The sequence below is a fragment of the Saccopteryx leptura genome, chromosome 1 (genome assembly GCF_036850995.1).
Source record: "Saccopteryx leptura isolate mSacLep1 chromosome 1, mSacLep1_pri_phased_curated, whole genome shotgun sequence".
Taxonomy (NCBI): Eukaryota; Metazoa; Chordata; class Mammalia; order Chiroptera; family Emballonuridae; genus Saccopteryx; species Saccopteryx leptura.
This window is the reverse complement of record NC_089503.1, coordinates 3,988,766-4,015,868: the sequence shown is the minus strand read 5'-3', so window position 1 is coordinate 4,015,868 and position 27,103 is coordinate 3,988,766. Positions and strand designations below refer to the sequence as shown.

The 27,103-nt window shown below is 59.5% G+C and overlaps 1 protein-coding gene and 1 long non-coding RNA gene across 3 annotated transcripts in view; one reads left to right on the top strand and one right to left on the bottom strand.

Annotated features, from left to right (window-relative positions):
- Window positions 1–27,103, bottom strand: part of SHANK2 (SH3 and multiple ankyrin repeat domains 2) — a 428,650-nt gene that overhangs the window by 139,958 nt on the left and 261,589 nt on the right. The window contains exons 20-21 of the mRNA XM_066359996.1: window positions 12,674–12,756; window positions 10,915–11,039 (exon numbers count right to left, since the gene is read on the bottom strand). Of these exons, the coding sequence (XP_066216093.1) occupies window positions 10,915–11,039; window positions 12,674–12,756 (208 nt within the window). The remainder of the gene's footprint in view (window positions 1–10,914; window positions 11,040–12,673; window positions 12,757–27,103) is intronic.
- LOC136388522 (uncharacterized) lies at window positions 13,394–15,850 on the top strand. Of its 2 annotated transcripts, none has more exons than XR_010748187.1 (4): window positions 13,394–13,887; window positions 14,038–14,194; window positions 14,654–14,751; window positions 15,050–15,850. It is a non-coding gene; the product is annotated as an uncharacterized lncRNA (long non-coding RNA). The 2 variants fall into 2 exon arrangements; XR_010748188.1 differs by having other exon boundaries at window positions 14,386–14,751.

The following is a 27,103-nucleotide window of genomic DNA, read 5'->3' as shown; positions in this document are numbered from 1 at the left end:
CCCGCGGTGCCCCACACGTTCCTGCCTCTGGGCGTTTACCGAGGCTGGCCGTGTCTGTGGGACCCGCCATTGTTTGCGCAGAGCCTGTCACGGGCTGGGCTCTGCGGGCCCCTTATCTCTGGGAGCTTTCAGGAAAGGCAGGGACAGTGACAGGCGCTGTGAGTGGGGGCCTCGAGGAAACTGTTGGGAAAGTGTCCCTGTCCAGGGGCCACTGAGCAGGGATCTGAGGGTGAGCCCGAGTTAGTCACCCCAGCAGAGGAGGAAAAGGGTAAGAGGGGAGAGGAGAGAGAGAGACCGCCGTGAGGGTAAGTCCAGGGGGGAGGAGGAGGTGGGGTACCTTCAGGGGGCCAGGGAGAGAGGGCCAAGGTCAAGGCCCATCTGTCTTCTCGCAGACCAGGCATACATGCTACCCCCGGCTCCACGTCCAGTCCAAATAACCAGTTCCTTCCTCTGTGCCCAGTCCTGAGCCCAACAGGTTTTCAGGGCCTCAGCGTATCTCCATGGTCCCCAGCCCTGCCCACAGAGGGCGGGGACTCAGGTGTTCCTTAAATGACACCGAAGTTTCCCAGTAAAGAGAATTGGGAAATTCGCTGGTGGCCGTTGGGTCTCAGGGCAGCACTGAAGCCAGGAGAGCACTTCCTAACTCCACAGCCCCAGACAGACGGACAGACGGCACCACCCTGTGGCCACCCACACCCCCTCCTCACCCCTTCTCATTCCGGTGCTGCTCACTGCGGGCACAGACACGCCCCCATTCCTGGGACTGACAGACTCCATCAATTAAAAGATCCTACAGGGCATTTAGCACATGGCCTTCCTTCAGTTCATTTGCCAAGCTAACTGCTTGAATCATGGAACTCCCCACAAAAGGGCACCACAGACAGAGACAAATCAATGCTAATGAGAGCCTGCTGAGCCTCCTGGGGGATGGGACGTGAGAGGGAGGGAGAGAGGGAGGGAAGGAGGGAAGGAGGGAGAGAGGGAGAGAGGGAGGGAAGGAGGGAGAGAGAGAGAGAGAGAGGAAGGGAGGAAGGGGAAGGGAGGGAGGGAGAGAGGAAGAGAGGGAGGGAAGGAGGGAAGGAGGGAGAGAGGGAGAGAGGGAGGGAAGGAGGGAGGGAGAGAGAGAGAGGAAGGGAGGAAGGGGAAGGGAGGGAGGGAGAGAGGAAGAGAGGGAGGGAGAGAGGGAGAGAAGGAGGGAGAGAGGGAGAGAGGAAGGGTGGGAGGGGAAGGGAAGGAGGGAGAGAGGGAGAGAAGGAGGGAGAGAGGGAGAGAGGGAGGGAGGGAGGGGAAGGGAGGGAGGGAGAGAGGAAGAGAGGGAGGAAGAGAGGGAGAGAAGGAGGGAGGGAGGGGAAGGGAGGGAGAGAGGGAGAGAAGGAGGGAGGGAGGGAGAGAGGGGAAGGGAGGGAGGGAGGGAGGAGAGAAGGAGGGAAAGAGAGAGAAATGGCAGGTGGAGAAGACCCCTGGGGGTCCTTTCAGGGGAGTCAAGAGGTGCACCAGAGATCCATGAACCAACAGCTTCCAACGTGGGGACCTCAGCTCTCCATGCCTTGTGTGGACCTCAGCCTGTGTAGGCTGGGGCTGGCCTACTACATCCATCTGGGTTGAAGAAGATGATGATAAGGTTATGTCTCAATGAGTCAGGACTTATCCTGGGGAAACAGCCAGACCCCAGCTTTGGAGTCAGCCTAGATTTAGCTCTCCCCGTGGGGCCCTGGCCAGCTACCCAATCTCTGTCCCATCACCTGGAAAAGCGGGCAGGAAACACTCACTACCCAGGACCGCCTGTCCACCACCGAACACACACTCCGGGGCCTCGGTGACGCATCGGGCACTGTGCTGGGCCCTGGACACACGGTGGGGACCGGACCAGAAAACCGTCTGGCTTGCTGGGGGAAGGCATTCTCGTGATGGCACAAAGAGTATAAGTCAATCACCCAACACGTGAGCCGACTCGGGTGGGGAAGGAAGCACACAGCGTGAGCACCGCAGACAGGGAGCCCAGGAGGCCTCTCGGAGGCGGTGACATGTGCCAAGCCCTCAGTGGTGACGTGAAGTTGGGCTCAGCGTACAGGACCCTCTTCCCGGAGGAGACTGCTCCACCAAGCAGACACACACACTCACTCCCCGAATCATAAGCGGCTGGCCCAGGAAGGACACAGGGATGGAGGGTGGGGGCAACGAGAGGGGACGTGATGAGGCCGGACACCAGGCTTCTCCTGGGGAGGCTCCACCTCCCAGCTCTCGGGGTCAGCACCCTGGCGAGGCCCAGACCTCCGAGAGAGTCAGCGCCGCCCAGAACCCTGGACAGATAGGTTCAGGACCACGGAGAGTCCCAGCACGAGGACAGATTCAGCACCGCGGACAGGTACCGCCTCCCACGGAGATCGGCACCCTGGAGAGATCCAGACCTCCGAGAGAGTCAGCGCCGCCCAGAACCCTGGACAGATAGATTCAGGACCACGGAGAGTCCCAGCACGAGGACAGATTCAGCACCGCGGACAGGTGCCGCCTCCCACAGAGGTCAGCACCCTGGAGAGGTCCCGGCCCGCCCTGCACAGCCTTCCCTGGGCTGCTCCCGCTCCCTGCCGCTGGCTGACCAGCCACACACGTCTGACTGACCACCCCCGGGATCCACCTGGAACATTCCTGACCCACTCAGCTTCCCCTTGACGCCTTCCTCTTTCTTCAGTTCCGCCCATGGGAACCCGACTCGCTCTACTCGTCAGAGCGGGGCCAATGCCACCTCTTCCATGAAGCCCCTTTTCTGGTTCATCTTGGGGCCCTCACCGTGCTCCGCGTCTGCTCCGCTTCCAGACTGTGAGCTCCCCAAGGGAACCGTGCCTGATCCACGGGGTCCCTCCCCTCGGCACACACACCTGCCCGGCCCCCGGCACGCACCGCACGGCTGCTGCAGACATGAATGAATGAAGTTACAAAAACTGCTTGTACAATGGCTGCCAACCGTGGAGGGTCCCCTCTGGGACGCGCTCCACACATGCTTTCACTTACAGGGGAAGAGACGGAGGCCACGAGGGAGGGGTTCCCCCAGCCCGCACGACAGTGACCACGCAGCACAGCCTGGATGCGAACCCCCATCACGCGGCACGGCTCGTGCCCTTGACCGAGGCCCCTTTCCGTCTTCCACCCAACCCAGCGCCCGGCCATCTGTCAGCCCGCAGAGCGGCCCGAGCACAGCAGCCACAGACCCCTGACGTGATTCTGAATCTCCTCTTTTCTCCTAGCTTGAAATTGAAATCAGTGAAGCTTCAAATGAGAACCCTAAAACGAACGAGCCAAGACTTCGTAGGTGCGATTGCCAAGCCACCCGCGTCCACCTTCTCTGCGGGATTCCGGGATGCTCTTCAGCCTGGACCACCTGCTCCCGGTCAACAGGGCAGGGAGGACAAAGCGAACCGTTCTCCCTGGGCTCCGTGGGGCTGTGGCGACGTGCAGGTAAGGGGTCCCACCTCCTGGCTTCCGGGGGCTCCCCCCAGGAAGCCTTGCAGCGCACAGACACCAATGCGACGGGCCTCGGAGCGCCGAGACTTACCGAGAGCGGTTTGCCCCGAGCACTGGCATTACCTGAAGGTAAAACAACAGAGGCAGCCGGGGCCTCTGTGCTGACTTTTATTTGCAACTAGAGGAATTACTTTTCAACCATCACTGAGAAGCTGGCTGGGCGCCGAGACCTCAGCCACGGCCGGTGGGGGGGGGGGCAGACAGGCCAGTCAAGACGGACACAGCCCCCTCCACCGGCACTGACCCAGAGGGAGGCAGCCCAGGAGCAGAGGAGCTGGCGTGGGACGCTGACGGGGGGAGGGGGGCCCAGGCCTTTCCCCCGAACCTTCAGCACGGCAAGAAGCCACCGTGCTTCAGAACGAAGTCGGTCCTCGCACAGAGGGACCCGGGACAGCCGTCCAGCGGGCCCTGCTATCTTAGACGGGAAACTAGCGAAAACTGAGGACCGAGGTGTCAGCGTGACTCAAGTCGGGAACTGGCCAGGCGTCCTAACTCCCGGTGAACATCAGCTGGCGTGTGCTCGCTGACTCAGTTACTGCACGAACTACCCAACCTAAAACGATGCCAATAAAACAGGAAGAATTCCTGGGGGGTGAAGGGCGTGGACAGAGCTCCCAGATTGGCCGTGTGGGCCCCCGGTGAGACCTGGGATAAAGTCCCTCGTGATACATCACACGCCTCCTGGTGTGGCCAGGCAGCTGCTGACAGGACAGCAGGCTGGCACCACGGGCACCAGTGGAGGGCGCGGCCTCAGCCCCAGGACTTGTCACTAGAGGGCAAAATGGGAATCACACACAGGAATTCCAAGATTACCTCAAAGCCAGATGCGTGCCAAAACATAATTGAGCAGGGCAGGGAGTGTCCTGGGAGCGGAGGGGCCGCCAGCTCCGGAGGCACGCCTGCCAGGACACACGGCGGGCGGGCACCTGTGTTGGCTGGCGGCCCCCACCCCCGCGAGGCACGGAGAGGCGAGCACGCTGCGGGCTGGGAGTGCCCGAGTGTCCGTGCTTGGCATGCAGCAGGGGTGCTCGGGACTGCTCTGTGCTCAGAACCCCAGCAGTCACAGCCGCCCGTCGTCATTATCATAACCTACGACGTGTGGCTGTTGTTCGTTCAACTAAGAGTCGTGGGTTTCTTCTCCCGAGTCGGGCGCCGTTTACGAGGACGGAGAACAAGAAGGTGGGCCGAGACCAATACTGACGGAACGCCACGTCTGTGCCCAGCCCTCCGCCTCCCCTTCAGCCCCGCGTGCCCTGAGCCTGGGTGCCACACCGTGCCCCGAGAGTGACTTCATGCTGACAAGCACCCAGTTTGCTGACGGGGGGGGGGGGGGACGGGACACTGAGACCCGGCGGCACACGCCAATTCACAACATGCGTGAGGATGACGGCGGCCACCCTCTCCTGCGTGTCACATTCGCGCTGAAGCTGGCGGGAGCGCGGGGGGAGGGGCAGGCCGGTTCCCATGAGGCTGTCACAGCTGGCCAGGCCTCCGGCTCGGTTGAGAGGAAGGGTTTGGGTGGGGGGGGCGTGTGTTAGAGCCCGCGTCACGTGTGTCAACGCCCGTCCTCAGGTGGTGGTCGGGGAGACGTCCTGGAAGTCACTCAGAGGGTCTCAGGGGAGACCACCAGGGCGTCCAGCTTCGTGTCCCTGCTCCGGTGCGAACCGACATTATACAATAGAAACGGTCTCGGGCCACCTCTGGGGCAAGCATTTAACACAAGGGGAAAATAATGAGCAAACCTCAAGCATCACTTTTTTTCATGGATGGCACCGCCTGTGTGAACTGCGAAGGAAACTCGTTTAGGGAAATTACGCGCGCACACACACACACACACACAACGCCGGCCACTTCACGGCTGAGGAAACAATCACAGAGACCACGGGGCCTCTGGCGCCACAGCGGGTGGGCCAGCGAGGGCCCCAGGAGCGTCACCAACGCCTGGGAAGCCCTCCGACAGCACGCAGCCACGCCCTGGCCACGCGGGCTGAGACACCGCCCGCCCGCCCGCCCGCCGCGTGCGGCCGCTTCTACCAAGGAATAATTTTCTACTTATGAAATTAATACCTGTCAAAAAAAAAAGTTAACACTGTCATCCGAGACAACCCGGGAACAAGAGAAAAGTCTGAAAGGAAGAGAAAATAATCCCACATGACCCCATCACCTCGAGGTTAATAAGTTCCTTCCTTTTGTTTCCCCTGCGCCTATTTGGGGGGGGGGGGGCGGAAGCTGGTATAATTTTTTTTTTTAAGTTTTATTTATTTTTTTATTTATTTTAGAGAGGAGAGGGAGAGACAGAGAGAGAGAAGGGGGGGAGGAGTTGAAAGCATCAACTCCCATATGTGCCTTGACCAGGCAAGCCCAGGGTTTCGAACCGGCGACCTCAGCATTTCCAGGTCGACGCTTTATCTACTGCGCCACCACAGGTCAGGCCGGTATAATTTCGATGATGTCGCACAGATAACTTTTGACTCTGCCCTTTTCTGCTAGCGTAAGGTCATCATTTCTGTCGGTCCTGAGAATGCCTCGTGGGCACGGTTTTTAATGCTTTCTCTCGAGTCCAGGACGGCTGCGCGTGGTGTCCCTGAACCATTTCCCGGGGGTCTCAAGCCCCCACCCCCTTCCTTTCCAGTGACGCAGTGAGCTCTGCCTGTTTCTCAGGTCACTCTCAAGGAAGGACTCGCAGGCAGATGTACGTCCCTGGGTCCGCTGCACGGTTCTTGTCACACACACACCGTCACACGGATTCCCCAAAAAAGTTGTTTATGGACGCTCGTTCTTCCGCGGAGCAAGAACAGGAGGGCTGTCTCCCAGTGACCGGTTATAGTGAGTGTAATAAAAAGAATGGGCGTTTGCTAATCAGGAAGTAACAACGGGCACCCTGTCGCCTGTCCTCGTTCTTACGCTCTGCCCCTTGCTCCACCAAGCGTGTGAGAGCCTCACTCATGAGCCGGGGCCTCATGGAGCCAGAGGGGCCTGGGCAGGGGCCCAGTGGCTCCACCCATCTGCTGTTTAACTGCGGGCACGGACACCCTGCCTATGCCTCGGTCTCCTCACCGGCGTCACGGGGACAAGAACAGGTGCCAGTGTGAGAGATCCGTGTGAGAGTCAGATAGGACAGAGCAGTGCCAGGCAGATACACCTTGATTCCCCGTCAGTAAAAATGTGGGTCGTGTGGGTCCCACGTGGCTCTTTAGCCTTTCCGGCGGTGACCGTTTAGCTGGTATGAACACATCTTGAAACAAGGGGCGTTTACTTTACGAAAGTAATACAAGAAACAGAACTTAGTTTCCAAATGAGCAGGTTGTGGAAGAGAGAGACTGTCTGGGTCCTACGACAAGCGGACGAAGCCAGCACCTTCGACCCTTTCGTCAGGACCCCAAACTTCGAGGCCCAGAAGCCAACACGACCAGGCCAGCCCTGTCCTCGCCCTGTCTGCCTGTCGGAGCCCCTGGGGGGGGGGCATCACGAGGCATTCTAGAAACACCGATAACCACGCCCCTGCCTTGTGGTTCCGATTCTGCAGGGGTGGGCTGGCCTCCGGGGCCCTGAGTCTCTGAAAGGCCTGTGGTGACCCTGAGGACCGGCCCGTGTCTCTGGGAGAGGCTGACGGGCCATCAGTTGGCCGAGTCCCCAAAAACACATCGAGATGACTTTTCAGCCTCCATCATTACTCGATGCGAAGCTGTCATCCGTGAGCCATGTGTCCTCCGTGTGACTCAGCGTAAGTGACCTTCGCTGCCCCAGCTCACGGGGCGGAGGACACTTCACCAAGACGATCTCAGGGAAAGAGCAGGACTCTCGCTGACAAGCCCCTGTCATTAAACCGGTCTAGATGGGGTTTCCAGTTGTAACCGGAATGGAGTGGGCCTTCACCCTTCCTCACCGTGGGGGGCCCGCGTCTGTCTGATCTGCGCACAGAGGAAAGCCTGCCCTGACCTGGTTGCCCGCTTCTGTCCCAGGCTGGCACTGGTGCCCGAGGCTGTCTCTTTGCAAGCATTGCTCTCCACTGCACATCCCCACAGAGGCACACGGCTCCGTCTGCCCCGCCCCCCGCTAAAGCTCCCTGGGGATGCTCCAGTGTCACCAGCCCTCCCGGGGGCCTGGCACATGGAGCAGACCTGAGACGGTGCAGACGGCCCCCACAGCACCTGCTTCTCCTCCCCTTCTGAGTTGGGACCACCCCCCTCTCCTAACTCCCTATTGGAGACAGCCAGCCCTTTCACAGGAACGTCACTCAGAAAGCTTTTGTTTCTTGGTGGTGGAGGTGGGGGGGGCTGGTTGACAAAGAAACCATCTCAACAACGAAAGGAACGCACCCCTCCCACGCACCGGGCAGGAGGGACACACGTTCTGGACGGTCAGCACCCAGCAGCGCTCAGAGCAGGACCCTTCCACGGCAGGGGCCGAGGCCGGCAAGGGGCCGGGGCCGGGCCTTCGACAAGGTCCAAGGAGGAAGAAGGACGTCCTGTGGAAGCTGGAGACTTCGAAGAGCAAGCGCTCATCACTTCAAGAGTGGCCTCTTGCCTGAACAGGCGGTGGCACAGTGGATAGAGCGTTGAACTGGGACACGGAGGACCCAGGCTCGAGACCCCGAGGTCGCCAGCTTGAGGGCGGGCTCATCTGGTTTGAGCAAAAAGCTCACCAGCTTGAACCCAAGGTCGCTGGCTTGAGCAAGGGGTTACTCGGTCTGCTGAAGGCCCACGGTCAAGGCACATATGAGAAAGCAATCAATGAACAACTAAGGGGTCGCAACGAAAAACTGATGATTGATGCTTCTCATCTCTCTCCGCCCCTGTCTGTCTGTCCCTATATATGTCCCTCTCTCTGACTCTTGCTGTATGTGTTAAAAAAAAAAAAAAAGAGTGGCCTCTTGGTTCCCGAGTTCAAACTGCGGCATGCATTTTTAAAGAGATAGCACACACTCAGCACAGTCTGAGTGCCTTTCCAAGAGCAGAGAGGGCGGAGGAGTGCCCATGTGGTGGGATGGGGCGGGGGGCGGGAGGCGGGGGACAGTCGGCCTGTGCTTGGGACCCTGCACAGCAGCAAGAGCCCAGAAGCACCCCCCACCCCATCGACTCTGGGGGGTCGGCGTCTTGCTGAAATGGACTCATCCGGGACACACACAAGTCCACTGAAAACAACGCCTGCAAGGTTGAAGCCTCGCACTGAACACCCAGGAAAGAAGGGCAGCTCTGAGGCTACATGAACGATTTGAACATTCCGGTGACGGAATCTGGTAGCTAGGGAAACGACTCAGCGAAGACTCCTCAGTCTTTTTAAGCCAAGCACCCGAAGGGGCATTTCTGAGCTCCACCAGGTGGCCTTGGGAATGAACTGGAGGAGCTGGACTCCAAGGGTCCACGCCCCCCCCCCCAGCCCTGCACTGGTGGAGGCCAGCCTGTGGCCGGCGGGAGGGCGTGCTCTGCATTTCGTGCCGTGTGTGGCACACTACTTACTGCCCACAGGGCCCTGATGCATCCCAGGGTCAGGCATTCCTAGAATCCTGGGATTCACCCAGAATACGAAACCCTGTCCAGAAAAGGCAAGTGTATTTGCTCAGCGGGAGGTGAAAAGCAATGTCAAAGGCGGTGCTTTGGCAAAAAGTGTAGAAACTCTTCAGGCCTCCCCCACCTCCCCAGTTTCCACAGGGGCTCCCATCCGTCCGGCCCCAGCGTGACCATGGCCACGGCTACGGCCGCCCGTCCTGGGCAGCGCTGCCTCCTCAGGGGAGGGATGGGTGCCAGGCTTGCTCTGAGGCAGTCCGACCATATTGACTAGTTTATTAAGGAAACAATCTGAGGAGCCTAACAACAGGGGATGTGCATACATCTGCAACCCTCATTAATTATTTAAAACCAGCCACAGCTCTGTCAACCCACGGGAGCTCCCGCACCTGCCACCCCCCCCCCACACACACACACGCACACACGCACGCACACAGAGGGGACTTACATCACCACCGCGTCCTACAGGGGATGACTCAACCCAGTGTCTGCATTTTCACGAGGTTACAAACGGAGTGAACCCGTGAAAGCGCAGTGGGCTCCTGTCGCCCACATTCCGGACACACGTCCCGCCGTTGGAAAGGACAGGAGCCCACAGAAGGTCACTGTTCACCCGAGCCAGGCTCTGACCGGTCAACCGCAGCCTAACTACTGTTTTCAGCAAATAAAAGGAGACCCACGCAAGATTCCCGGGACATGTCCGTGCGCCTCAACCACAGCACCGGCTTCCTCTCCAGGGCTGTCCTTTCTCCTGGACCCCCCTCGCTCTGTCTTGAGAAAACGCTTTTAAAGCGATGAGAAAGGCCACGAGTCGAGCGGCGCCCTTGGAAGCTGAAGGCATCACAGAGAGGAACGGCTCCGAGTGGCCATCGCGCCACGGCCGGGTCTTCCCCTTTACAGAGCGGACACGGGTCTGGCTGGCCCGATGGACACCACACATCCATTCCTTCCACTGCACGGGGGCTTCCGACGCAGATGAGACGGCTCCTGGTTAGTTAGCACCGGGAACCGCTTCTCCAAGAAACGTGAATTCCAACGAGGGCCGCGGGGCGTCCCCGGCCATCTAGAAACAATGTTTCCAAGGACCACATATTCTTTTATTCTTACTATTTCTAAAGAATGAGCACATCCCTTTGCAAAAGATCGAAACTAACACCCAAACCCGCAAAAGCGCAGGAGCCCACAGGTGCTGGTGACCCGGCCACCTGCCCACCGACGCGGCAGCTCCGGCCGCGGCCCCTGGAACCCGGGCACCCGCCACTCCCGGGTTCTTCAGATCAAGAGAACGCTCCCTCCTTTCACCTCCTGGCAAAAGCTGGCTTCCAAAGCATCTGAATTTCAAGTTTCCTTTTTCTGTGCCATCACCTTCAGCCGCTCCCATGCCCACGCTCCCCGGACTTTGAAGGACACCTTCTACCGACAGGCCAGCTACTGCAACTTAGAAATCCACAGCCTCTGAGCCACCAACGTCCCAGACCTCACACAAGCCAGAACCATGGGACGGCCCTTTCCACCTGCCCAGAAGGCACAGCAGTGGGTGCTGTCTAGTCAGGCGGTCACAGTGACATCGCCCACAGACCCATGCTTGTCCCCAGCGTCACGGCGACTGCATGTCTCCGTCTGCTCCAAGGCCAACTGGCCAAGTTCCATATTCATCTTCAGCCTCCAGTGAGGTGTCCAGCCAAGGCCTCGAGGACAACCCAGATGCACAAGTCTACGGCACGTGGAGTCCACCACCGTGGGCGGATAAAACCACGCACGAGTCCACGCCGGCCTCCACGAGTACCCCAGTCAGGCCCAATGGCCAGGCGGTCAAGACCACGCACCCCAACAGTCAGAGAGTCGGCGCTCTCTCCAAGCAGAAAGCTACAAACACCTGTGTGCCTACCTCGATCAGGAAGTCCCCGGTCCTCAGCCCGGCCTGCCACGCCACTCCGCCTTCGTCCACAGACTCCAGATACTGCAGGGCTGGGAACGCCGGTGTGGGCGTGAACTCCTCGATGGGTGTATCCGCTGGGAAGGCAAAGACAGCTGTTACAGGCCTGGGAGATGTTTCCAAGTCAGCAGCCCCGGGGCAACTCCCCCTCCCCCACCCCCGTGACTCTCCTGTTGGAAGCGGGTGGTCCAGGTCAACTCTCGCCCCTGGAAAGGGCTTGACACTCAGTCTCGGGTCGACGCCGACTCAATCAAGGGGGCCCAGTGCATTCTGGAGTTACCGTCACACCTCCCAGCCTCTCGGCTGGCACTGCGGGCTAGCATGCTCTGCCGTGCACATCTCTATGTACACGCCTGTCATTTTCTTTAAAAGCATCGGTGACTAAACATTTTTAGTTCTAAAAATGGAAAAGTTCCCCCCATAACCACTCGAAGCTCCTGAACCACCTGCCAAGTCCACGTCTGCGGAGACTGCAGCCAAGGGGAATTCAACGGGGGCACAGCCAGAGCGCACGGCCCCCCAGCGGGTGGCTGCAGATTTGAAATCACTGATGAATGGTCTCTGCGGGGGCCCAGGCCCTCCGTGGCCCCACTGCGGCCAGCGTCCATGGTGGGCGGGCTGGACCCCACCAGCGAGCCCCGGACTTCCGGGCCACACAGCTGCGGAGAGAAACTCGGGGGCCGGGGCCGGAGTCCCCGGGGTTGTCGTGAGCAGTCGGGGGTGGGTGTGGGTGGGGGGGAGATGAGGAAGGCCCCTTCTGGGGTGGGGGAGAGGGCAGCACATAGGGAGTCGTGGACACACACAAGGGGACAGTCCCCTTCTCTCTCTCTCTCTGGACACATGGCTGTCACAGCCTAAGCCTCGGCAGGTGGGGTTGTCATCCAGGAAAGAAGGCCTCCCCTAACGTGGGTGCGGGGTCCCCAGGTCGGCCCGGAGGCTCTGAGAGAAAAACTTCCGCATGGCTTACCCACACACACACACGCGGTGGACAGCGGTCCCCTCTCACGGGGAGGCGATACCATTTTGTCTTCCTTCTGAAGGGAAGCCCCCAGTCAAGGGCTGGCTGTGGGTGCACCCCTGTGGGATGCACCCCAGAGCCCCCGCCCCCACCCCTACCACAGACAGGCACATGACGCGTGTGCTGCCTGCCGGCTAGGGCCACGGCAGGAGGGACCATCTTGACACATTGCCTTTGCAAAGTCACCTCAGGGGCAGGCGCACGGCCGCCTGCCGCACTTGGAGCAGAAGCCCACTCCCAGAAGAACGGGATGCGGGTTCCGAGTCCCGGCACTCCGGGACCGGGTGATTCTGGGTACACCTGAGACCAGGAGGTCCGAGTCCAGCCACAGTCGGGCTGAACCAAGCCACAAAACATAGCTCAAACCCACCATTTAAAAAAAAAGGTGGGGGTACGGGGAGGGGGGGGGGAGAGAGAGAGAGAGAGAGAGAGAGAGAGAGAGAGAGAGCTCCTTCGGAGCAATAATGTGTATAGAAAATTAAATTCCTAAAGGGAGCCCCACTGTTTTCCGAGTCAGGCAGCATGCTAAAGAACACGGTTGTCTAGCAACCAAGTGCCCCCAGGAAACAAAAAAAGGCTTCTTTCCCAGCCAGGGAAGGTCTCTCCTACAGGCGTGCACGGACACACACACACACACACACACACACACACACACACGTGAAGCAGCCGGGCTGGGCTGGAGCAGGCACTTACCTTTCGCCCCTCGCAGGACAAAGCCGAAGCCCTCATTGTCCTTCTTCTGCAGGGCCACCGTCTTCTCCTCGATGATGCAGTCACTGTAGAGAGAATTCCGGAAATAGCGACCATTATTGTGACCCGTCATCATCAGCGCGGCGGCTCCTCCGCCACCGCCGGGGACGCTCATCATCATAGCCAATTAATCACCCCGCCGCCGCCGCCGCCGCCGCCGGCTCTCCCGGGCAGCATGGAGCTCCGGAGAGCTAGGCGGCAGCGCAGGGCGCAGGAGGAGCCAGGCGGCTGGGGGGCAGGCGAACGGGATAGGCGGGCACGGCGACGGCTCGACGGGGCTGGGAGGGGGGGCCGGGCAGCGGCAGCGCGGGCGCCGGCGGGGGGAAGGAGCCGCGCATGGTGGGCAGGCCGCGGGCCAGCGCGCGGGCAGGAGCGGCGAGGCTGAGCGGCGGCCGGCGCCCGGCGCGCAGGGGCAGAAAGTCGCCCGGAGGAAGCAGGCAGGCAGGCAGGAGCCGGGCTGCGCTACGGGCTGCGCTACGGGCCGCCCCAGCTGGCCGGTGCGTCTTCCTCGGGAGCAAAAAACGGAATCAGCTGGATGAGAAATGAGGCAGCAGTTTTTTTTGTGTTGTTTTTTTTTTTCTTCTTGAAGATTTTTTTTTTTTTAAATCGAATTCTATTTGCTCCCTGCGTGCGCGCAGGCACGGAGACGCAGCGACCCCTCCCTCTCCGTCCCTCTACGGAACAGAGCGTGGTGCCCCCACAATCAACCGCATCCCCCGTCACCCCAGGGCGGGCGGAGGAAACCGCAGGCCAGCGGAGGAGGGGGCTGCCGGCTCTCGGCTCCTCTCTCCCGCGGGTGGGGCTTAGCTCAGGAGAGGCAGGTCACTCCTGCCAGCAGCCCCTGCCGCCTGGGCTCCGCTGTTCTTCCAGGGAGGATGAGTTTGGGGGCCAGGAGAAGGGGGCTCCGGCCCCCCCCTCCCCTTCGACAGGCTATCTGAAGTCGCACCGCCTGCCTCTCCCCACGCACGGCATTTGTTTGAAAAGGGGAGAAACCCAGAGGTCTAACTTGAATTCAGCAGCCTCTCGTCACTTACAGGAAGGGCGCTCTGCCACGTCGTCCCCGCTCCCGGAGGCGCGGGGTGCAGGGCAGGAGTGGACCTTTCAGCAGGCTGGCCGCTACATCCCGGCCTCCCCCGCCCTGGGGGGCTGCCCCCCACGTAAGTCAGGAGCGGGGGCCACTGGGAGGGGACAGCTGGGGGGGGGGCAGAAGCACTGTGGAGGGGCTTTCTCCAGGGTCCTAAGAGGCGGGCGTGGGAGGACTGGGTGTTGGGAGATTGGACCCCTCCGGACGGGCGCCTGGTGGACAGGCTGCGGTGGGCCCAGGAGGAACTAGGAGGCTCTGTCTCGACCGCGGTGGCTGGGGACGCAGAGAGCAGACGTGCTGGTGGGTTTGGAGTCCCAGACAACTGAAGGTCAGCTTTGCCCAGGCCCCAACTTGCTGCCCGCAGGAAGCACCTGGCCCAGGTATGCCACCTGGCAGGGGCACAGCCCAGCCAGAGAGGAGGCCGGGGGGAGGAGGGGCGGGGGGTGCTGGAACCAGGTGACAGGCAGCCGCCGCGAGTTCCCATTACACAGGTGAGGCAGGGAGCTTCAGGGAGGTCGGGGGGCACAGCTGGGGAACACACACGTGTCCTGACCCCTCCTGACACCCCCAGCCCTCCACCCCTGCATCAGACGGCCGTACACAGGGACTCTCGGGGTGAGCCTGTCTCCCAGGGAAGGGCCAGCCCAGTGGGGCACACACACCTGACACCCGGTAAGGCCATGCAACCCAGGATGGCCACTCCAGGGTGGTCTACAGCCTCGGGAGGCTGGACTCGACCCCTGGGACCTCCCGCGGCCTCCACCTCGGGGGCAGCCTGCTGAGGGCAGGGCGCCCCGGCTCTGGGAACTTTGGTCTCGACTGTGGGCCCCCTGACTCAGCTCCGCACAGCCCACCAGACGAGGGCGGAAGCACTGCCAGGAGCCCAGAGCCACGGGAGCCACGGGAAGGGTCACACGGCTGGCCCGCCTGTCATGCAGTAAGTGACGGGCTCTCGAGACCTCAGTTTCTCCTCATGTTACAAAGCAGTGAGAACAAACCACAGGCCTCCTGGGATTCTCCTGGGGTCCGATGGGCTGACACCCGTGACGGGAAGGCGCGGTAATGGGAGAGCCCCAGGGAGCCATCTCCATAACCGCCAAACCGCCATCGGGAACCACAGCCTGCGGGGTGCTAGCCCGACCCAGAACCACAGGGGCTGGGGGAGGGCAGAGGGCGGGCAGGGGTTCTGCGATGGCGGAGCCTCCACTGGCCCCCCCACCTTTCTCTAACCACAGATCCCCCCCACCAGAATGCAGACATGAACTGCCTCCCGTCACCACCCTCTCCGCTTGTCGGGGGCAGGGCCACCCGGGCACCATGGCTCATGTGGCGCTGGGCAGGTGCACACCCTACAACCCGCTCCTGCTCCCTGCTCTAGGAAAAGGCTCTCCAAGGGCCCGGGTCACTGATGCCACGGTCTTTTCCTCCTAAACTCCAGCAAGCAGCCCTGAGCCTTACAGTCTCTGGGGACCCCCGACCCCCACCTCCGCCCAGGTCTGAGGTGAACCTGCCTGGGTCTCCAGGTGCACGGCCCTTCTGTGGGCCGGTCCTCCCATGAGAGCAAACGCTGCCCAGACCCACCTCGGGTTTCGTGTGCTGTGCAGGCCACCTGCCCGGTTCCCCCCGGCTCTACCCCCCACCCATCGCCGGGCCGTGTTAGGGGCACCAGGGGAGCCACACAGGTGGCCTCAGCTCCCACCCCAGCTCTGCTCTGACCCCAAGGCCACTCTACGCTTTTGGAGCCTCTGGGTCCGGCTCTGCAAAATGGGAGCAGCAGCAAACATGCCCTGGGACCTCAGGGGGAGTCACTGAGCTCAGCTGCCCGAGCCCGCCAGCAGCAGCCCAGCTGAGCGGGGCCGGTGTCCCTAAGTGCCAGCCCGGCTGGGGCTGATGGCGAAGCGCGCTCCTGAGCCCTGTCTTGATCCCCTTGGGGAGCCCTACCCCATTGAAAAACATTCTGACTCACATCTGTGACTGCCACCGTCTTGCCCCTGAACGGTGGTGGCCACATCCTGCTCGCTGAGTAAACGCTGAACTCCTCGGTCAGCCATGACGCTGCCTCCACGTTCTCTTTCCTGATTACTCTGGGGTCCAAACAGCCCTCCGGACCTTCACTCCCTTTCATTCAGAGAAACCTGGTTTCAATCCCAGCTCAGCCATCCACCAGCTTCACTGCTCACAGCCTCAGTTTCCCCACCTGCACCATATGTTAGTATAGAGCACATTACTATTATTTTTTATTCAATGAGAGGAGGGGAGGCAGAGAGACAGACTCCCACACGCAGCCTGACCAAAATCCGCCCAGCAAGCCCACAAGGGGGCGATGCTCTGCCCATCTGGGGCCCTTGCTCTGTTGCTTAGCAACCAAGCTCTTCTTAACACCTGAGGAGGAGGCCAAGGAGCTGTCCTCAGTGCCTGGGACCAACTCACTTCAATCAAGCCATGGCTGCAGGAGGGGAAGAGAGAGATAGAGGAAGGAGAGGGGGAAGGGTGGAGAAGCAGATGGTCACTTCTCCTGTGTGCCTGGACTGGGAAATCGAACCCAGGACATCCACACACTGGGCTGATGCTCTACCATTGAGCCAACCGGCCAGGACCAAACACATTATTATATCTGCCTTGCAGGGACTTTGAGGAGCAAGTGAGTGAGACAAGACACCTGCAAACACCCAGCACAGGGCATCTGTCCTGTTAGCTTCCCCACATGCCCCTGACTGGCAGTGCCCTCGACTTGCAGGTCACCTGATTCCCACAGCATGCGGCAGAGTACCAGGCACCCCACGATGTTTGTGGGATGGAGTGAAATGGGCAGGACACAAGCAGCAGCCCAGCAGGGAGGACCCGGGTGTGAGGGAGGCAGGTGGGGGGGGGGGGAGACGCGGGGAGGGAGGGTCTGGGGAGAGGCCTTGATTCCCAGCCGTCATACGCGGCGAAGCGCCGAGTGCCTGCCGCCTCTGTGGCCCGGGAAGCCCGAGACAGTGGGCAGGCCGCCCCGGGCCTCCAAACTCGCAATCTTTGTAGCAACCCGCCAGAAGCGAGGGGAAACTTGAATGGAGGAGCCAGTCCCTTACAAGAGAAGCTCGCGTCTAGTTCTGTCCACACGGTGCGGCCCTGCAGCCTCCCGCCCCACCACGGTCAGGTCGGGAATCCCACAGCCTGGGCCTCAGGGAAAGAACCCTCCTGCAGATGAGAAGCTCTCCCGGAGTTCCGCCTGCTGGTTACGAACCCACACAGGGAGACGGGCTTCTGCCACCAGAGCGGTGGTGGAGCCCCGAGGACCACAGGCCCCCTAACATCGGCCCTGGCTGACCCGGCCCCACGGGGGCCGATCGGCTCTCCAGACGCGGCCCAAGTGCACTGGGATCCGACCTCCCTGGGGCTCGACCTCGGCCCCTGCAGGGTCCCCATGCTGCTAACCCTGGTGAGGACTCCGAGTCAAGGCCACCTGGACCCTGGGGGCGGTGCCTCTAGTGAAACACACAGCCCACCCCGAGCGGTCATGCTGCGCCCTGCTTTGCATCTTCCACTTGCCTCCGGGCACCACGGGCCACGGACACAGCCCTGCCTTCCCGCTCAGTCTTCCCGGAACTTGCCACTTCCGTTCCCCTCAAATGCCGCGAACTTGGCCTTATCGTTTACCCAACTCCTCGCACGACAGCGGGAGTGGCCTGCCACCCCGCTCCACCCCCCAAACCCTCCCAGCGGAGGGCAACACCACACCTTCTCCCCACGAGGGTCCCCTTGAGCACTGCCCAGACCTCTGAGGACCCGTCTCCCCTGCTGACCCCCGGACGGTGGCCTCCTCGGGAGCAAACATCATGCCCCGTCCCAGGTGACTCCCTGGTGACACACCATCCTGTCCTGTGGGTGCTGCTTGTGTCTGCTGGGACTCAGCCATGCTCTCCTTGAATACGTGTTCTAAACGGGGCATGGGGGGCCCTCTAACGCACCCACAAGGCAGCCTCCTTGGCCAGCTTCTTGGAGCAGGAGCAGTGGGAGGCTAAGGGGCGGGCACCCCGCCCCTCCAAGCACAGCCGTGCGGGCCACACACGGTACATCTCTAGACGACACCCCATGGTCACCACAGGACCCTGTGGGGGCGATTTTGGTGCAGATGGGACTCGAGTGCTTTGAGGAGGGGCAGGCCCCTGTTCTCACTTGAACAAAGATGGAGTATAGGCCACCGGCCGCTGCGGTGTGCGGGCGGCGTCCCCACAGAACGGGCTCCACACGGACACACACGTCCACGCTGAGACTCTCCTGGGGCCGTACGGTAGATAGAGACCATTCTAGGTCCCGTGTCTCCCTCACCCAGCAGCCCCGCTGCGTGCCACGGAAGAGTGTCCCGCATGCTCTGGGGCAGGACGGGGGCCCCTCACCCCACTGGCCGGCCAGCAGGCGCCCCTAGAGTGCGCGCCTCGCAGGACCCCAGGAGGCCAGGCATCAGGTGGCTTTTCACCGTGCCGTGCCCCCAGGTTCATGTCCCAGCAGGGCCTCCACGCGTCACGGGTCCAGGAGGTGGCAGGTGCCAGCAGTGACAGGTGGGGCTCAGGTTTCTCAGTCGCTGGACAAGCTGTCTCGGCTGGTCCTGGAGGAGGTGTGACACGGAGCCACGGGAAACCAGGCCTGGGGCAGCTCCGACGTGTGAGCTGTCTGTCCTGCCCCACCCGGGAAGGACCACCGACGACGTTTAACGTAAGGGTTGCTGGGGTAGACCAGATGGCCTCACCCGCTGCTCTGGGCCCTGTTGAGTCAGACACTTACACTTCCTCCCGGCTGCACTGGAGTTAGGATTCGGTCTGGGACGAAAGGTCAGAAGGGCTGGGGCCAGTGGCCACGCCACCACGTGAATTAGTGCATGAATGCAGATGTTCCTTACGGAGCACCTACTAAGTGTCAGGTTACGTTCTGGGTACGGGCACGTTGGGGGGGAATGAACCAGACCCCGCCTGGCCTTCCTGGAGATGTCGGGGGGGATGGTGGACTGAGTGGTTCAGGTCCTAACGCCTCTGTCCCTGTGAATGTGACCTTATTTGGAAAGAAGGTCTTTGCAGGTGTAACTAGTTCAGGGTCAAGGTGAGATGACCCTGGATTAAGGGGGAGTCCTAAAACCAATGACTGGTCCCTGTGAGACTCAGAGGCACAGTGGAGAGACGGTCACGTCAGGCTAGATGGACATCTGAGTCACACAGCCACAGGCCCAGGAATACCAGGAGCTGGGAGAGGCGAGGAAAGACCTTCCTCCAGGGCCTTGGGAGGGAGCAGAGCCCTGCTGACACCTTGATCCCAGACGTCCAGCCTCCAAAACTGGGAGAGAATCCATTTCTGGTGTTTGAAGTCTGTGGCAATTTGTTACTGTTTCTCTCTTAATCCAACAGTCACACAAATATGCAGGATACGGTGCTGTGAGAATTAGAAGGGGCCTGGAGGACTTCCTGTAGGAGGAAGACCAGTGCGTGAGTAGGAATGAACAGGTTGGGAGGTTGGAGAGGGAAAAATGGCGAGAACATTTCAGACAGAAGGGGACCCACAATGGATAAGGGTTCTGAGGAACGCAAGAGGGGCTGGTCACACAGGGCCATGGGTGTTGGGGCTGCAAGAGCCTGGAATGAAGATTCTCGAAACGCCGCCAGGCCTGGCTCCCGCTGGAATGACCCGGGTGGCCTTGTACACGTGGCAGGAACTTGGCCCAACAACCATGTTTCCATCCAAACAATTCCCACATGGAAGCCGGCTATGGCTGACGGTAACAACTCTCCTGAACCATCAGCAAGAAGCTAAACCGACCCTGCTGGTGCTCAGGATGGCCTGGCCCACGGCCCGAAAAGGGTCAGGCGAGGAGCAGACGCAGGGACAGTGCCGTGCCCGCGGGCTGGGCACGCAGACACCGGACATCGTGCCGGGGCACCGCCGAGCTGACCCTCTCAGGTGTGGGTGAGGGCTGCCGGGCGACTTCGGCACCCTGGCCCTGCAGCAGCCTCGGGGCTTTGCGGGGAACCCACAGACATGTCAGCGATCTGTGGAACGTAAAACCCACAGGCTCCCAAAACCGCAGGGCGAGCCCCATCAGGGAGACTGGTCTGCGCGTCCCCGTCAGACACCGAGCGTGGGGTCAAGGTGGCGGCGCGTTAAGTTTTATCTCTATGAATGCGGAGTCGCCTACAATAATCTCCTGCGGGTTCCGGGTTTCTCGCTTGGAGAGAGTTCTTGGGTTTGCGGACGACGGCGGAGAACTTGCAGAGGCCACCGGGGGGCAGGGACAGAGGTTCTGAGGCAGGACTTGCCAACATCGTCTCAGAATTCTTTTTATGGTATAAAGAAAGGCACATTGAACGTGGGCTGTTTGGATCTGCAGGGCGCGCAGAGGCAGGGGGCCCGGTTCCTGGGGAGAACCCGGGGACCCCCAGGAGAGAGACTGGGGCATCAGTGGCCCTGGAAAGCGCCTTCCTGGAGCGTGGGGGGGGAACCCCGCCTTCTCCGGGCAGGGACACTGAAGCTCGAGAGAAGCCTTGTCTAAATCGCTCAGCGTGGAAATGCATCTCAGAGAAGCAGAGGGAGGCGGGAACTAGGGCACTGTTAGAAAGCGGTGAGCTCCAGGGATGGGGCCTGGCCGTGGCTGTCCTAGAAAGCCCGGGCTCTGCCCATCAGGAAGATACGGCTCAACAGAGAGCCCGTCCGGCAGCTTCTCGAAGCAAGTGCCAGGGCGGGGCGGGGGGGTCGCTCCCTGGGTGCCCTGCTTGGCAGAGATGCCAGGCATGGGCAGGTGGCCTCAGTCACCACGGCAGCGGCAGTGCTGGCTGTAGAGTGGAACAGAGGGCTGCACCATGGGCGGGCAGGGCCAGGGCCAGGGCCAGCCTTGTCCCCGGGAAGGGCTGGTGGCCGAGAGCAAGCAGGAGGGGTTCCCCAAGTCATCTGTCACTCGCTGTGGCCAGGAGGACACCTCTCGGGTCCTTGGCCACACACGCTGCCGTTCCCTGCGTCCGGCTTCCCGGACAGGGGAGTAGGTACTTGGGTGTTGTTGCCCTCTGTCCTGTCCGAGCAGGAGGCCTGGGAAGGGCAGCCCTCCTCCGCTAGGAAGTCCTCCTGCTCTGAAAGTCTGAGTAAGGCTTCTCCTGCGTCAGTCACGTAGGCGGGGGGGGGGGGGGGGGGGAAGAGGTTCATTCACAAACAACACTGCTCCCTGCTCCCGGCTGCCGAGAAGCCCACTGTGCCCCGTGAGCAGGGTGGCAGCGTCACTCCACGTTCTGTCGGTGAGGGTGTTGGCTCCATCCCCACGGAGCCCACACGCCCACGGCCCCCCCCCCCCAGCCGTTTCTTGGGTTGGCAGTAAGGACAACGCCCCGCCCAGTGTCGATCACGCCCACCCCGCCCGGTGTCTTCCTCCCCGTCGCTAAAACCGCCAGCAGGACGAGGCTTGCCTAATAGAAGCCATAATGTGCGAAGCCTTGATTGAAATTAAATCGTCTCATTATTTTGTAATAAATCACCCAAAAGCATTTCCTAAACACGGCCAGGCATGTTACCTGCCAAGAACGGCTGGTGGAAACAACGATAGGGCTCAAATGTGTTTGGATAATGACGGGAGGCAATGATTGCTCCCCGTGGAGATGAGTGGACATGTGGTCTGAAGAGGGGGCAGGGCTGCCTCGGGGCCCGAAAGGCTGGGTGGGGGGCCAGCCCAGCCAAACAGCTCCATGACCTGGGCGTCAGGATCTTCACCCACAGAATATAATATATTCTATATCTCATCACGCTTAAAATAAGACTCCAATGGCTTCCCATCAGAATTGGATATAAAAGTCCAGATTTCCCACCATAGCTAAGACCCTTTGTGATCTGACCGCACTCTGTCTCCTCCTAATACTTGAGTGTTCCAGCAATTCTGCTGTCTTCCCTTCCTCTAACAGGCCAATCTCCTCTCTGCCTCAGTGCCTTTGCACTGCCTGTGAGCTCCCTGGAATGCCGCTCCAGGATTTCACAAGCCAGACTGCTGTCAATGTTCAGGTCCCCCAGGTCACTTCCCCAGAGGGGCCACCCCCCTACTTCCCAGACAGGCCCTCTGTGTCCCTGGCTCTCAGCCCTCACCTCTGCTTCATTTTCTTAGTCAATTACTGTGTTTGAGGTTGTGATTTATCTGCTTGTTTACTATCTGACTCTCCCAAAAACATGAGAGAGCCTCCAAGGCAGGGCTGGTGGTGGGATCCTGGACCCTCACCCACTCTGAGCCTGGGTTTCCCGCAGATCAGAACATTCCAGTAGGTCAGGGGTCGGGAACCTGTGGCTCGCGAGCCAGATGTGGCTCTTTTGATGGCTGCATCTGGCTCGCAGACAAATCTTTAATAAAAAAATAATAATAATGTTAAAAATATAAAACATTCTCATGTATTACAATCCATTCATGTCCTACTGCTCATGTTCATGGTTGCGGGTGGCTGGAGCCAATCACAGCTGTCCTTTGGGACAACACCAAATTTTTATTGAATAATGTATGACGTACACGGGTCGTTGTATGGCTCTCACGGAATCACATTTTAAAATATGTGGCGTTCGTGGCTCTCTCAGCCAAAAAGGCTCCCGACCCCTGCAGTAGGTGCATAATTGATGTGTACTGACCTCACCAATGAAACGTAGGCAGGACTCCTGCGTGCCGTCTGTGACGCAGACGGTGTGACCCGCCGACCCGCCGTCCTGGGCTGCCTAGGGCGGAGGCGTTTCCTGGGACACAGTGCTAAAACCAGGCTGGTCCAGGCCTAACTCGGTGTCGCCCCCCGCCTGCAGGAGGGAGCCCTGTTCCCAGAGCTGCTGAAGCCCTTCTTCCACCTCGCCTCCCTCGGCGACCCTACAGCCCTGCAGCCCGGCGGGGCATCCTCATGGGCAGTCCGTGAAGCCGGTGGGGAAAGGGTTTGTCCAGGGTCACACGGCTCGGCCAGAGGCAGGGCCAACCTGTAAGTCTTGGCCTTTGACCCTGAACTGAATAGTCTTTAAAAAACAAAAAGTGAAAATCAGAGAGCAGCAGATCTGCAGGCTCTCACTGAGAGTGCAGGAGGGTGGTTTAGGACTTTTCTTCCCCTCGGCGGCTAACGTGACAAGCCTTGGAACTTGCCCTGCGGGACCACGCTGAGTGGGCCTGGGGACAGGTCCCTGGGCTCGTCTCTAAAGGCCAGTCCCCGAGTCCCTCCGGGGAGGCGACGTCATACAGCTGTAAACCAGAAGCCGTCTCCTTTCGCGGGAACTGGACTGAGCATGGCTGTCCCCTCGGTGCCAAGCTTTGGCGAGGAGGCTGAGTCAGGCCAGGGAGAGGGGCTGGAGGGCGCCCCCTGACCAGGCCCGCCGGCCCGACCAAGGGCGGTCAGGAGGAGCCCAGACCCGGCCCCTGCTCCCGTCCACAGCGAGACCCCCACTCCCCCCCCCCCCCCCGCAGAATACCGTGTTTCCGTTCCGAGTACCGAGGCTTAGATAAGAGGTCACCTGCACAGAAGGGGCAACTCTTAACGTCACACCGAGCGCGGCGGAGACACTTTCACGGGGAACACTGCGGCCCTTTCTAAGGGGCTCTGTTGACATCTTAGACCAGCGGATGCTGGACTCTCTCTGTAAAGGGCCAGAGCGTCAATACTTCAGGCTTTGCAGTCCACGCAGTCCCGGCCTGAACCACTCACTCTGCGAACGGTGGCTTAGAGGCAGCCTTGAGGCTACGTCCATAAATGGACGTGGCCATGTCCCAATGAAACTCTATTTATAAAAGTAGGTGCTGGGCTGCACTGGGCCTGTGACCACAGTTTTTACAGACATGTTCTCAATGTTCTAAAGACACTGGAAATGACACAAATACCACATCTGTGCGAGTGCCTCAAAATAAACCACGTATAGGGACAGATAATAGAAGCGGAGAAAAAGACTGAATCCTCCCACACAAGGTCACCCAGGGCTGTATCACCCTGGTGTCAGGCGTGACACAATGTCTGAGCTTTCGGAAGAGACCCAAGGAGGACACGTGTTAGAAACAGGGTCATCGGTGAGATGCCCTAGAAAGGTTCAGAAGGATGGTGTGGAGAATCCTTTCAGAAAGACAAAGAAACACCCGCCCCCCACTGTTACTGTGTCCTGCTGGGGTGGCTCTGGGTGGGGGCAGAGCTGAAGTCTGGCTTGACTAGTACTAAGAGTAAATAGTATAATTATTAGGCTGGAGGCTCAGGGCCCATTTGGTGAGCCCAGCACAGTTCTAAGTGCTTCACCTGTGGCATGGATCGACTCCTCATGGTGACCCCAGGACATTGGTACTGTCATCGCTCCTACTTTATGGACGAGGAAAGCGAGGCACAGAAGAGCTAAGTGACACAAGAGCACAGAGCTGGAGGCAAAGCCAGGTGTCCAGGGCTGGAGGCTGGGCCCTGGGACCTGCCGGTCGCTGGCCGGGTGGGGAGCAGCCCCAAAGTGCTCCCAAATCTTCCCACCTTGGACAACGGCCGAGAGAGAGGAAGGACCAGGGAAGGGGCGGTGTTGACTGCAGCAGCATGTTCCAGAGAAGAAATCTATGACATGGACCCAGGAAACAAACCCTGGAGTGTCCCTCTGGGCTCACCATTGTGGTTTCAGCCACCTTTAGTGGGGTTTTTATACTTTTTTTTTTTTTAACAGAGACAGAGAGAGAGTCAGAGAGAGGGATAGATAGGGACAGACAGGAACGAAGAGAGATGAGAAGCATCAATCATCAGTTTTTCGTGGTGACACCTTAGTTGTTCATTGATTGCTTTCTCATATGTGCCTTGACCGCGGGCCTTCAGCAGACCAAGTAACCCCTTGCTCGAGCCAGCGACCTTGGGTCCAAGCTGGTGAACTTTGCTCAAACCAGATGAGCCCGCGCTCAAGCTGGCGACCTCCAGGTCTCGAACCTGGGTCCTTCCACATCCCATTCCGACACTCTATCCACTGCGCCACCACCTGGTCAGGCGGGTTTTTATACTTAGCAGCCAAGAGCTTCCTGATGGACATTTGAAGGCTATAGCAGGGAAAGTGGGTAGGTTGATTACTGGTTAGAAGATGCTGAAAAATGACCAGAAGTCGGGATGTTGAGACTTTCTAGTAAGTCAAGCAGCCGCCAAGTTATGTCTGGGCTGAGAAAAATTCATCTTAATCTTTGTTCTTCCGACAACCTCTCACTGGAAGTAAGAATCCAGGAGCCCCGGTGACACAGACCTGAGGTCCTTTGCACAACCTGCAATTCTCCAAGGAAGATTTCATTATAGCCCCTTGTCTCAAGTTCATCCAGTTCAAGTTGAGAACCAAGTAAGAGTGGTTTTTTTTGATCGCAGCCAAGACTAAATTTCCTGCTAACCACAACACAGACTCCCTAAGCACCCCGGCTAACCCACACACAGTATAGTGGCCGTTAACTAGCGCGTTAGGTGTACCTGGCGTCATGGTACAGCCAGGAACCATCCAAAAAGCCAACTGAAGTAAAGAATGATCCATTTCAGATGGAGATGGTGTGAACCTCAAGAAAGAGTGTATCTGCCAAGGAGGACTCCTGGTGATGAACTGGGCCCGAGTTCACAATCAGGGTCTAGCAGCCATTGCTGGCAGAGACCTGTCACTCTCTGCATCTCTGGGGAAAGCCACAGACTAAGCGGCCAGCCTCCGGCACTGCGTTCCTGCCCTCTGAGTCAACCCTTATAAAGTGTTTCTGGAATTGTCTTTTGACCAAGGGGCTGAGATCAGCTTCACTGGGGCTGTGCAGCTGTATCCTCATTTGCATACACATTGACCAATCAGAGCAGGTCCCTAACAACCAATCAGAGTGCATGATTCTGCAATAAGGACTGTGCTCTCTGGGCCAATCAGAACACTGTGACTTGGATTCCTTATTTGCATAAACATGGACCAATCAGGAACTAGGGTGGGAACTTTTTCTATTAAAAGGCTCCTCCCCCCCCCCCTTTGTCTTGGTGGAGCACACTCGGTTTCCACTAGTGGTTACATTTCCTGGTTTGTAAAACATTCACTTGAATAATATTTCTCTTCTTTCTGCACCTCAAATTGGGAACTACTGTTGGCAGCGGGGACTTGGGACATGGTGTGGACTAGTCACTGGGTCATACAGAGGGAAAGCTAAGAGCCTAGGTCTGGATCTGACGACTGGTCCTCTGATGCATCTGCTTGCCTTGACCCAGCTCATCAACAGGTGGGGTTTCCACTCTGTGAAAGGGATGCAAGTGTCAGTCTTCTGGTTCAACGAGGGACGCCCTTTCTCCTCTTGAAATCAGCATGGCACCGAGCCTCCTTTGTCCTCCAAGCTCCCAGACACTGCGGCTGGCGCTTCCCACTTGAATGCCACCAGCGACTATGCTTCAACCAACCACATGCCCTCCGACCTTCAGGGTGGGCACAGATAGGGCTCCAGGGGCCAGGCTCCTTCTGAGTGTCCCCAGAGCTGGAGGGGGGGATGCACACTCACACCTTCTCCTGGAGAGGAAGTGCCCTGACTGGTTGGTCCCCCGAGGCCGGGCTGTTGTTTGTTTCTCCCAAAGGAAGACAATGTCTTATAACGGATGCACGTGTCTCCTGCCTCGTGTCCCTTCTCCGTGCAGGAAATCGCACCCCACCCTCTTTCCACGTCTTCACTTGAGGTATGACAGTCATGTCCCGTGTGAGTCCGCCCAGTCACTGGGTGGCACATGGTCTGAATTGCCTGGGGCTGAACCCTGGCTCGTTGCTTCTTTCCACTTCCCATGTTCTTCCAGATCTCCCACTTCTCCCCTTCTTTTTTCTCATTATTATTATTATTATTATTATTTGTATTTTTCTGAAGTTGGAAACGGGGAAGCACTCAGACAGACTCCTCCTGCATGTGCCCAACCAGGATCCACCCAGCATGCCCACCAGGGGGCGATGCTCTGCCCATCTGGGGTGTCGCTCTGTTGCATCCAGAGCCATTCTAGCACCTGAGGCAGAGGCCACAGAGCCATCCCCAGCGCCCGGGCAAACTTTGCTCCAATGGAGCCTTGACTGCGGGAGGGGAAGAGAGAGACAGAGAGGAAGGAGAGGGGGAGGGGTGGAGAAGCAGATGGGCGCCTACTCCTGTGTGCCCTGGCCGGGAATCTAACCCGGGACTCCTGCACGCCAGGCCGACACTCTACCACTGAGCCAACCGGCCAGGACCTCCTCATTATTCTTTACTAAGGCCTGAGACCCACCACATGGCTGGCCATTCCAGGCCGTCTATCTGTCTTGCCTTTCCCTGTGTGGAGGCAGCAGCCTGCTCCTTGAGGCTCTAATTTTTTTTTTTTTTT